The sequence below is a fragment of the Borostomias antarcticus genome, assembly GCF_949987555.1.
Source record: "Borostomias antarcticus genome assembly, chromosome: 4".
Classification (NCBI taxonomy): Eukaryota; Metazoa; Chordata; class Actinopteri; order Stomiiformes; family Stomiidae; genus Borostomias; species Borostomias antarcticus.
Window position 1 is genome coordinate 34957424 of NC_140237.1, and position 12500 is coordinate 34969923.

Here is a 12500-nt window from a genome sequence, read left to right on the forward strand (position 1 = left end):
CCAGGAATTTGTCTAGGGTAATGAAATACGCTTTTGCAGACGACATAGGACAGGGTACAGGACAGGACAGTGCAAAAACATAACAGTGCAAACGCAATACAGAAAACAGTGCAAATACAAAATACAGTGCAAACAAAATACAATGCAATATAGAAAATACAATACACTGTTAAACAGGTTAATAGGTTAAAGGTTAAGCCCTTTCAGCATGAGCCTACAGTACCACAATCGCAGCATGTGTGAGAACCCTAACTAGGTTATATTTCATTGAATACAGCCTATTTAGCACAGTTTGTGGGTAGATACATTACTCCTGCACTGTGGGAAAGACCCGAGGTTAGTTAGACTAGTTAGTGTGTGTGTGTGTGTGTGTGTTTGTGTGTGTGTGTGTACGTGCGTGTGTGTGTGTGCGTGCCTGTGTGTGTGTGTGTGTGTGTGTGTGTGTGTGTGTGTGTGCGCGCATGTGCCCATCTGTATGTGTGTTTGTGTGTGTGTGTGTGCGTGTGTGCACTATTGCCCTAACAATGACACAGGAGAAGTGGAAGAGTAAGAATAGGCCCCTCCTCTTTTTCCCAGGATCCAACACCATGACTCAGTGATATACGTAGGCTAGGTCATTTACACCTGTGCTGTTGGAATTGGTGTGTGTGTTTGTGTGTGCACGTGTGTGTGCGTGCACGCCTGTGTGCGTCTGTGTGTGCGCGTCTGTGTGTGTGTGTGTGCGTGCGCGTGCGTGGGTGCGCATGTGTGTGTACACGCCTGTGTGCGTCTGTGTGTGTATGTGTGTGTGTGACAGCTGTCAAAGCTCACACTCTCCTGCCAGTTTTCCAGCACAGATGTCACTGGGCAGAGCATGAGAAAAGGCCCAGTGTGTGTTGGCCAGCTCTGCCTGTGGCTTAACGACGCTCCCTCCCTGTGACCCAGAGCCAGCCGCACCGCCAGCCAGGACCGGCTACAGAGCCCTCCACTGATCCCAGACCAGAGATCACACTGAATGAGACAGACCCACTAGTTGGCCTAACACATGTAAAGAAATGATGAGAAACTGTGCTTCTCCTTCTCCTTCTCCTTCTCTCTCTCTCTCTCCCTCTCCCTCTCTCTCTCTCCCTCTCTCTCTCTCTCTCTCTCTCTCTCTCTCCCTCTCTCCCTCTCTCTCTCTCTCTCCCTCTCTCTCTCTCTCTCTCCCTCTCTCTCTCCCTCCCTCTCTCTCTCTCTCTCTCTCTCTCTCTCTCTCCCTCTCTCTCTCTCTCTCTCTCTCTCTCTCCCTCCTTCTCTCTCTCTCTCTCTCTCTCTCTCCCTCTCTCTCTCTCTCTCTCTCTCTCTCTCCCTCTCTCTCTCTCCCTCTCTCTCTCTCTCTCTCTCTCTCTCTCTCTCCCTCTCTCCCTCTCTCTCTCAAACCGTTCAGCGTTTATTCTAAGTGACTGCACTTACTAGTGTTGCGCTGTAATAGGCCATGCCATGATGGTGTCCGTCATGTCTGGGAGCAGCTGACAGCCCCCATAGACCCGGTCCACAAACACCACATGGGGTCACATCGGGATGGTGGGAGGGGAAAGCAGGGGGGGACGCTTGTTCCAGTGGGAAAAAGACGAGCTTCCGCTTTCTGTTAATCGCCAGGAAAAGATGAGCAAAAACGCCAGGAGGAGTTAGAGGATGATCTCATGGCGATCTGGATTTGTTCAACAGGATCTACAGTATGCGTCACTTCATTACTAAGATGTTCCTCTTTCATCCAAGCCATGGATATTCTCTCATCCTCACTGTATGACTTCACTTAGAACCCGAGTGCTGCTCTGGTCTCTCACTCTTGTCTCCAGAGTTCACAGAAATTATGAATATATCAGTATTATTGCACAGGGGTCAAATGATATTTATAAGATTGTCATGAATCACTAAATGGCGATGGAGGCTTGAATTCTATTATTTTTGGGCAGGCGGGGAGAGAGCATAGCGGAGGCGTGTTTGTTGTTGTTGTTGTTGTTAAAGGACAATGCTCGTTTTTGACAACCTGGACCTTATTTACGACATATTATAAGACGTTTGACTCACCGAGATCACTTTGGTGAAGTTCGGAGGCCTGTAGAAGAAATGTAAAATCCAGCGCGAGCCAATATATCCATGTAATGGCGGTGATCGGGGCAACGAGAATGCAGCTTCTAAAAATCTATTTTCTGCCGCGAAACGGTTGTTTTCATCAATCTGTCTGTATGAATCGCTAGTTGTGCTTACATAGAGCATAACTGTTGTGGTTTTCACATGCCATGATCTTTAGAAACGTCTTTCGAAACGAAATAGCTTCCTCACTTGCTCCAGCACGCATGCGCACAGCGCGCAACCGTTGCTCCAGCACGCTGTGCGCATTAGTGCTGGAGCAAGTGAGGTCCAGGTTGTCAAAAACAAGCATTGTCCTTTAACCTGGGGTTCCTGTGTATTCCAGACTCGACGCGGTCGTCAGAGTGTCCCAGCGTGAGCAGCGCTGCCTCCATCGCCCGGCGAGACTCGGGCAGCGACACCGGGAGCTTCCTCAGCACCGACGCCGGAGACGACTGCCTCTTCCGGAAGGTGAGATCACCACAACCAACACCTACTGTATGATGTTGGATTTGTTGATTAAAGATAGTTTATTGCAAATGATTGTCACTGCTGTTTCCACAGTGAGTTGTGAAGTCATCTAAAATGGTTTGGTACAGTGTGTTACCCGAGCAGGATTTGTAGTTTGCACTTAATATAAATAAAACAGAATAATAATTAGTTTGATTTTTTGCCTCTGGCAAGGGAAGTCTATTCGTACCGTCTGTTAATGAAAACAAAATAGTTCTGGCTCAGAACCCCAAAACGGGTTCTAAAGTAGAAGGAGAATTAAACCTTTGGCGATGGGACAAGGAAATAGGCCTAAGGGAACGAATTGTGTGATTATACTTTTGTGACTCAGCAGCAAACTGAGTCAAAATGTTGGACAGACAGAAATAGTGCAATAGTTGTGGGGGTGAATTGTATTGCAGAAATAACCACCAAGGGAAACTGCTGGGTTCGTTATCATAGCTTTAGAGATCTGTCTCAAAGTGCACAGATCATCCACATATAGTCTTCATGCTGCAGAAAATAAGCATTCGTTCTATTCTGTCAAATATTCTGGACTCTGGACAAAGTGGCACATTGTGTTATACGAAGGAACATGGTGTTATTACAGTCAGTGTAGTTTTTCAGCATGAGGTCGGCTACTCAACGCTGCAGGTTGAAGGAATAAGCAGTTTACAGGACTACCCAACATTCATTTGATATGAACTCAACGTTGGAATGGCCAGACTAACGCATCCCTAAACGATTAAAGGTTTTAACGCTCCCTATAAACTATTAAAGGCATTTGGCTATTTCAGTGGCATCAACACATAATATGGCAACACATTACCTGGCAGTCAGAGGTGTGAAAATGTTGGAGAACTTTGAAAGAGGATTTCTCAGCTAAGTTGATTTGGCAGTACTAGCATTCAAATAAGCATATCTTCTTCAACTATGTTCAGATTTCAATGTAAATCTTACAATCTGCACTTTCATAATCTGTAAAAAACTGAAAAATAACCTTTGCCTAGTTGAGGACCAAATTACCAGCGGCAGTCACATATTTAAAGTAGTATTAACATGACAATATGACTTATTATAAGATATCCAATGTATCCAACATGCCAAGCAATCAAATTGAATTGCGACCATAGCCTGGCGTGACTCTGGAATGGCGCGGCCTGGTCCATTGCTGGAATAACTTGGTCGTAGCAATGGGGGGCGACAGATGTACAGTGTGGGAATAACGTGTTGATAAGTACGGTGTAAGGCTGCACATTACACTTGAGAACTACATAATTACACTTCAGAACTACAGAATCTGTTAGAATGTACATTAAACTAGAGAACTACAGAGCCTGTTATAATGTATCTTACACTAGCGAACTACAGAACTACTTTTGAGGCGTGGTGTGAAGCAGGGTTTTGATGACTGTGCAGCTGACGGGGGGGTTTCAGCTCGGTGGGGGGGGGGTCATGGAGGCGGGGTTCCCCTGACGGGGTCATGGGACTGTTCTAAAGCGGCCCACTCCTTCTCAGAAGCCCTGCTTCCTTCTATACTCAGGCTGTATGCGCTGGCATACCCACATACACACACACACACACACACACACACACACATACACACACACACACGTACACGTACACACACACACACACACACACACACACACACATACACACACACACACACACACACACGTACACGTACACACACGTACACACACACACACACACACACACACACACACACACACACACACACACACACACACACACACACACACACACACACACACACACACAGGGGAAGTCATCTCCAGAGCAGATGAATGGAGAGTTTTCCTCCCCTGTGCCCCAACAAGAGGACCTCTGTGTGTCCCTGGCCCTCACAACGCTCTCACACTGCAGCTGCCCAGGACAATGGCCTGACTTAAACCCCACACCTAGAAATTAACTGCTAATCGCTAAGCTTGGTGTGTGTGTGTGTGTGTGTGTGTGTGTGTGTGTGTGTGTGTGTGTGTGTGTGTGTGTGTGTGTGTGTGTGTGTTCCCACGATTGCTTGTATTGCCGCTGTTGTCCTGGTGAACTCAAACCATGATGAGACTCATATGAGGTCACACAGACCTGGTCATATGTAGCCTACGTGTTACCTTCCTGTCCCCCTCACAGCTAGCGTTACCTCACGCCATGGAATCTACCCACTTCTGCTAGTTGGCTAGACGCTAATTTCCTTCCCCATTACCACTAAGATTTACAAGAAATGTCTCCTATGATGGACACTACAGAAATGCAGCGCTGTGTGAATTACTACGGCAGCGAGTGTTTCATGCTGCTCTCAGGGTGTGTAATGTTATATAATATGTGTGTAATAACATGTTTAGCTTTAATCCTGCAAGCGTGGAGGCGTTGTGCGTATCATTCTTTGTTGTTCTCAAGCATCCTAAGGTCATTTTAATTAACTGTACATTGTGTTCATGGTTCTACTGAATCTATTGTATCAATGTCATCACTTCAGGGTTCAGCACATCCCAGGCGTGAGGGAAGCAGACAGGCTAGATGTGAAGGATGGAGAAACACACATAACATCCAGTTAGCTGCTCTACTGGCTCCATGGTTACAGTATCTCCCCCACCGCAGACCTGAGAAAGACCTGGAATTGGGAATAAACGGACATTGTAGCGGTCTAAGCATCAGTTTCTGGTGCAGCTGCTCACAGGGGACCGGGGTTCGCGCCCGCCGTATCCCACAGGGGGAGTGGCATATTGGGCCGCCACTCCCGAGGGTGGTTAGTTTAATGTTGGTACACGTATCCGCCACTCTACGGCGACCCCGTCTGGTGTGACCGTGTCACGGTCACGGGCTTGAGAGAGTCAGGTAGCCGGCTCTCTCTTCCGGACCCCAGCCGGTGGGTTGTGCGATTGGTTACCAAATTGGGTGAAAAATGGGATAAAATCCGAAATAAATGTATTTAAAAAATAGGGGAATTAACAGACAGCTTTGACAGGGCATCTTCTTTCAATAAGACAATGAACATTTGAATGCACTCATCTTTGGCCCCAGAACAAAGTCCTGCCCCCCTTCCTCCAACTCTTCTTGGATCACCTATGACGTACGAAGTCCAGTCGAGAAGCCCCTGGCGTAGACATGTAGAGTTCCACAAGAGACAAGCTTGACGATGCTACCGCTTTCCCCCCTAAGCCGGTCCCCAAACTAACCCCTAGCCCGCGCCTCTGTCCCCCAGGGGGAAGACCCAGTGACGGGGGGTGACAGCACCAGCGAGGTGTCCGTCTCCTGCTCCTCCACAGACGACACAGCCAGCGTGGGGCCGGCCAGCTCCAGCCCCGAGAGCTGCGTGGAAGGCCAGGGCCAGCTCTGTAGCTGGAGCCCAGAGGAGGGCGGTGAGACCGGGGCTTCTGCCGGAGGAGGAGGAGGAGGAGGAGGAGGAGGAGAGACCGAGGAGGCGAAAGACAGGCTGACGGAGGTCCCCAGGCGGTCGTCCATCCTCCGTCCCAGCATCCGCTCCCTGTCTCCCTTCAGACGCCACAGCTGGGGGCCCGGGAAGAACGCCGCCGGAGAGACGGACATGAACCAGAGAAGGTGAGACCGGTGGTAGTGGGTTGAGGTGGGAGCAGAGAAGACCGGCGGGAGGCTAGTGGGTTGAGGGAGGAGGTGTGTTACGTGCAGGTGACTGGTGGGTTGAGGGAGGATGTGTGTTAGGTGACTGGTGGGTTGAGGGAGGAGGTGTGTTACGTGCAGGTGACTGGTGGGTTGAGGGAGGAGGTGTGTTATGTGCTGGTGGGTTGAGGGAGGAGGTGTGTTATGTGCAGGTGACTGGTGGGTTGAGGGAGGAGGTGTGTTATGTGCAGGTGACTGGTGGGTTGAGGGAGGAGGTGTGTTACGTGCAGGTGACTGGTGGGTTGAGGGAGGAGGTGTGTTATGTGCTGGTGGGTTGAGGGAGGAGGTGTGTTATGTGCAGGTGACTGGTGGGTTGAGGGAGGAGGTGTGTTACGTGCAGGTGATTGGTGGGTTGAGGGAGGAGGTGCAGGTGACTGGTGGGTTGAGGGAGGAGGTGCAGGTGACTGGTGGGTTGAGGGAGGAGGTGTGCAGGTGACTGGTGGGTTGAGGGAGGAGGTGTGTTATGTGCAGGTGACTGGTGGGTTGAGGGAGGAGGTGTGTTACGTGCAGGTGACTGGTGGGTTGAGGGAGGAGGTGTGTTACGTGCAGGTGACTGGTGGGTTGAGGGAGGAGGTGTGTTATGTGCTGGTGGGTTGAGGGAGGAGGGAGGAGGTGTGTTACGTGCAGGTGACTGGTGGGTTGAGGGAGGAGGTGTGTTATGTGCAGGTGGGTTGAGGGAGGAGGTGTGCAGGTGACTGGTGGGTTGAGGGAGGAGGTGTGTTATGTGCAGGTGGGTTGAGGGAGGAGGTGTGCAGGTGACTGGTGGGTTGAGGGAGGAGGTGTGCAGGTGACTGGTGGGTTGAGGGAGGAGGTGTGTTATGTGCAGGTGACTGGTGGGTTGAGGGAGGAGGTGTGTTATGTGCTGGTGGGTTGAGGGAGGAGGGAGGAGGTGTGTTACGTGCAGGTGACTGGTGGGTTGAGGGAGGAGGTGTGTTACGTGCTGGTGGGTTGAGGGAGGAGGTGTGTTATGTGCTGGTGGGTTGAGGGAGGAGGTGTGTTATGTGCTGGTGGGTTGAGGGAGGAGGTGTGTTAGGAGGTGTGTTACGTGCAGGTGACTGGTGGGTTGAGGGAGGAGGTGTGTTACGTGCAGGTGACTGGTGGGTTGAGTGGGGAGGTGTGTTACGTGCAGGTGACTGGTGGGTTGAGGGAGGAGGTGTGTTACGTGCAGGTGACTGGTGGGTTGAGGGAGGAGGTGTGTTACGTGCAGGTGACTGGTGGGTTGAGGGAGGAGGTGTGTTACGTGCAGGTGACTGGTGGGTTGAGTGGGGAGGTGTGTTACGTGCAGGTGACTGGTGGGTTGAGGGAGGAGGTGTGTTATGTGCAGGTGACTGGTGGGTTGAGGGAGGAGGTGTGTTACGTGCAGGTGGGTTGAGGGAGGAGGTGTGTTATGTGCAGGTGACTGGTGGGTTGAGGGAGGAGGTGTGTTATGTGCAGGTGACTGGTGGGTTAAGGGAGGAGGTGTGTTACGTGCAGGTGACTGGTGGGTTGAGGGAGGAGGTGTGTTATGTGCAGGTGACTGGTGGGTTGAGGGAGGAGGTGTGTTATGTGCAGGTGACTGGTGGGTTGAGGGAGGAGGTGTGTTATGTGCTGGTGGGTTGAGGGAGGAGGTGTGTTATGTGCAGGTGACTGGTGGGTTGAGGGAGGAGGTGTGTTACGTGCTGGTGGGTTGAGGGAGGAGGTGTGTTACGTGCAGGTGACTGGTGGGTTGAGGGAGGAGGTGTGTTATGTGCTGGTGGGTTGAGGGAGGAGGTGTGTTATGTGCAGGTGACTGGTGGGTTGAGGGAGGAGGTGTGCAGGTGACTGGTGGGTTGAGGGAGGAGGTGTGCAGGTGACTGGTGGGTTGAGGGAGGAGGTGTGCAGGTGACTGGTGGGTTGAGGGAGGAGGTGTGCAGGTGACTGGTGGGTTGAGGGAGGAGGTGTGTTACGTGCAGGTGACTGGTGGGTTGAGGGAGGAGGTGTGTTATGTGCAGGTGACTGGTGGGTTGAGGGAGGAGGTGTGCAGGTGACTGGTGGGTTGAGGGAGGAGGTGTGCAGGTGACTGGTGGGTTGAGGGAGGAGGTGTGTTACGTGCTGGTGGGTTGAGGGAGGAGGTGTGTTATGTGCAGGTGACTGGTGGGTTGAGGGAGGAGGTGTGCAGGTGACTGGTGGGTTGAGGGAGGAGGTGTGCAGGTGACTGGTGGGTTGAGGGAGGAGGTGTGCAGGTGACTGGTGGGTTGAGGGAGGAGGTGTGCAGGTGACTGGTGGGTTGAGGGAGGAGGTGTGTTACGTGCAGGTGACTGGTGGGTTGAGGGAGGAGGTGTGTTATGTGCAGGTGACTGGTGGGTTGAGGGAGGAGGTGTGCAGGTGACTGGTGGGTTGAGGGAGGAGGTGTGTTACGTGCAGGTGACTGGTGGGTTGAGGGAGGAGGTGTGTTATGTGCAGGTGACTGGTGGGTTGAGGGAGGAGGTGTGCAGGTGACTGGTGGGTTGAGGGAGGAGGTGTGTTATGTGCAGGTGACTGGTGGGTTGAGGGAGGAGGTGTGCAGGTGACTGGTGGGTTGAGGGAGGAGGTGTGCAGGTGACTGGTGGGTTGAGGGAGGAGGTGTGTTACGTGCTGGTGGGTTGAGGGAGGAGGTGTGTTACGTGCAGGTGACTGGTGGGTTGAGGGAGGAGGTGTGTTACGTGCAGGTGACTGGTGGGTTGAGGGAGGAGGTGTGTTTCTGACTTTTATTTGTCCCTGTGGGGCAAAATGAGGAAAAAGACAACAAGGACATCCATATGACATAGCTATTAGACCTGTAACAATTACTACATAATCGCCAAACCACAATTTTGTGACATAATCGCAATTATTTTTTTGAACCGTGATTATGCTTTTTTTTATTGCTAATGTTTAAACCGAGCACTAACAGTGTACAATTTCATAATGGTCACACTTATGTTATTAATTGCTATTATTTCTGAGACAATGAATAGTCTAGCAAAATTTGTAATTGTTACAGCCCTAATAGCTATACTCATTCGAAATGTTATACAAACACTTTGTAAAACGCGTACACTTCCAAATGACAGAAGGATGTAGTCCTCTGGATCTTGCGGAGTCAGAGAATGTACTGCAGCAGATCCAGACTTTCTCAGCCCACGTGTTCCTGTGCAGAGCTGTCGCCTACACAGCCTCCTCTCAACCCCAGACATCTGCCACCTTCTCCCAGATAGGGGGCTTATTTACCGGACGGTTTTCCATGAGTCAGTGTTTGAGACATCGTCTTTGGAACACTCTGGGCTACTTCCCAGCATTGCAGAGAGAGAGAGAGAGAGAGAGAGAGAGAGAGAGAGAAAGAGAGAAAGTTAGAGAGTTGGAGAGAGAGAGAAAGAGAGAGAGAGCGAGAGAGAGAGAGAGAGAGAGAGAGTCGGTAGCCAGTTGGTATCAGCACGGCGAGCTGTAAACTTCCGGCGGGTCGAGCTGCCTCCTCCTCCTCCTCCTTCTCCCTCTCCCCCCCCCCCTGTCCTCCTCCTCCCACAGCGAGCAGCTGTGTTGCCATTAGTCCCGTGTGGGAGGGGAAGCTCTGCCATGTGTACTGTACACAGAGGCAGGCTGCTCACACAGCGGACCTGGAGGAACGCTAGCACGGTCCAGTCGCTAGCTCACTCCAGCCTGCGTAGGGGGGAAACGAACACCATCCATGAACTCCTGTCATTTTCTCCTCCTCCCTCACCGCACTGTGGCGGAAGCCTGTTCACGTCTGTCATGTGGTAATAATAAAGAGATAAACGAAGACTGGCGATAACGAGGCTGTACCAGGTCGACTACAGCGCTTCGCCCTCAGATTTCATTTCACACACGTCCCGCGTATCACATGTGAATATTGGAGATTTATAGGCCGCACCTACCTAGTCAGAAGGGCCGTTTTGAGTTGAGATCGCAAGCGCAGCCTCTAAATCACTCCGGCTCTCATCTTATCATGTGTTCAAATCCCGGTCATCCATCTCATCCCTCCCTCTCTTCTCACCTTGTTTCTCATCCGTCCATTCCAGCTCCATACGCAGCCCGGGGGAGGGGAAGACGTTTCATAGGAGAAGGTACTAACCCAGTTCATAGACTCATCTAATTTGTGTGGTACAGTCTATTATGGTTGAATGTACTGTAAGGATTCCTCTTCACAGTGGTAGAAATGAGCGGTCCTGTCATGTCCAGACATGCATAGAGACGTCTGCGCCACACAGCTACTGTTTCCTGCCACCGCTGCCATCAACGCTTCACGCTACCCTTTGCTATTAATCCATGCTATCAACCCATGCTGTAGCCATCCCAATAATTACATCCTCTCACTATCCTTTCCCTGTGTCCCTTTACTTCATCCCTCCCTCCCTCTCTACCTCCACATCATCCCTTACCTCACCACCTCCCTCCATCTCATCCCCTCCACCTCACCCCCCCCCCCCCCCCCTGCTCTGTCAGTATGAGCTGGTGTCTACCTGAAGCCTCGCTCAGTCCCGGCCTGGATGTGGTTAGTTGCCTAAGGTACTGTGTGTGTGTGTGCGTGTGTGCGTGTGTGCGTGTGTGCGTGTGTGCGTGTGTGTGTGCGTGTGTGTGTGTGTGCGCGCGTGTGCGTGCGTGTGTGTTCCCTGCTCACACCACCCCCAGGACTTTGCATGCTCCCAAATTTGCATAGTTTTGTTGTGTGTGTGTGAGAGAGAGAGACAGGGAGAGGCTGCTTATTCATTGTTTACCCTTTCTGCCTGCCGTGCCCAGCCTGTCAGCTCTGATAAAGCTCAGATAGATAGATAGATAGATAGATAGATAGATAGATAGTCACCTACAGGTATGTTAGCCAGCGTTCCTTTAGGAAGATCTACTCAAGATCTTTTCACTGCAAAAGGTGCATTTTCTGGAGACCTCTTGATGACTAATACAGCTATAGTACTATACTTAACTGGTCCAGTGGGCAGGTGAGTGGTACTGTTAGAAGATAAAATACAACTTTATTGACCAACCAAGGGTGGAAATTATGCCAGTCAAATTATACGTTCCAATTACTGTTAGGTGTGATTTACTGATGTCAGACATACTGTACAGTATATTGATTAGAACGTCAACCCCATACAAAGAAATACTGTTCATAGTTAAAACTAAAATAAAATTTAATTATCAGCACATAATACATCACATGATGTTGAAAAAGCCATTGTATTAATATGGATCATCTTTCACACAGGAGCTGCACTGTACTGCTTTATTTATTGTACTGAATTGCCTTTTTTTTTCCAAGGCCTTATACACTGAGTGAGATCGGTATAATGGCCTCTATAAATCTGTAAATCTGTAAATCTCCTACAGCGGTGGGAACTGAGAAATTGCTCAGCCTGTTAAACACACAGAGCTGTCAGAGCTGTGTGAGTGTGTGTGTGTGTGTGTGTGTGTGTGTGTGTCAGAGAGAGTGAGAGAGTATAAAGGAATAGTGTGTGGAGTGAGATACACGTGTTCTACTCTCTTCCTCTAGTCTAGGGAACGTCATTCATACGGTTCGGTTCAGCAGTTCATCCTGGCCCCCCCGGCGGCACGAACAAGCCTGAACCTGTCCTCTCGTTCCCCACAGCTACAGTCTGGAGGGCCTGACTGCAGAAAGGCATGATGGGAAGAACCCGTCCACCCAAGGGGGCATCACCCAGGAGCCTTTGCGTGGGGTGGTTGGTCAGCACAGCGAGGAGCGGGGGTCCCTGGTGTCTCTCACAGAGGAGCTGGAGTCGGACCTGGGGGAGACCCACGGTCTGGCCAGACAGGTACTGATGGACTGATTGGTCCCTGGTGTGTCATAGGTATGATGATGACTCTGTCATTGAACGAGTCTTGGTCTATCCCCCCCTAATAAAACACATCTTCTCTGGGAAAATCCGTTGCAGTCGACTACGATTCAGATCAGTCATTTCATTGAGCTTCTCTCAGCATGGCTGGCTGATGGGATCTGTGGTTTTCTGTTGCAGAAGTCGAGGAGGTATCGTCCACTGAGACACAGCTGCCCGCCCATGACCCTCCCCCTCACCAAGTCTGTGTCCATGCTGGCTATCAGCCAGAGAGAAACCGATGGTGAGTAGGATGTGAAGCTGATATCATCCTGTCTCTATCTAATGCTGCGTTCCTTTTGTATCGGAGCTCCGGACTTGGCGCCCGGGCCGACGTCATATCCCAGTTGAATTCGTTCCAGAAGCAAAACGCGAAAAACCCACTTTCGCCCCATCTTTGTAGTTCTAGCCAAGTTAGCCATTGATAGCCGTTGTTAACAATAC

The 12500-nt window shown here is 50.8% G+C and overlaps 1 protein-coding gene across 6 annotated transcripts in view; it reads left to right on the plus strand.

The window, feature by feature from the left end:
- The window catches only part of akap13 (A-kinase anchoring protein 13), a 91131-nt gene that overhangs the window by 44735 nt on the left and 33896 nt on the right, over positions 1 to 12500 (plus strand). For 5 of the 6 annotated variants that reach the window (XM_084436893.1, XM_084436892.1, XM_084436894.1 and 2 more), the window contains exons 10-15: positions 2438 to 2562; positions 5804 to 6159; positions 10251 to 10295; positions 10675 to 10737; positions 11813 to 11996; positions 12198 to 12300. In XM_084436893.1, coding sequence (XP_084293019.1) covers positions 2438 to 2562; positions 5804 to 6159; positions 10251 to 10295; positions 10675 to 10737; positions 11813 to 11996; positions 12198 to 12300 — 876 coding nt within the window. The remainder of the gene's footprint in view (positions 1 to 2437; positions 2563 to 5803; positions 6160 to 10250; positions 10296 to 10674; positions 10738 to 11812; positions 11997 to 12197; positions 12301 to 12500) is intronic. The other variant, XM_084436897.1, reaches the window with a different exon arrangement.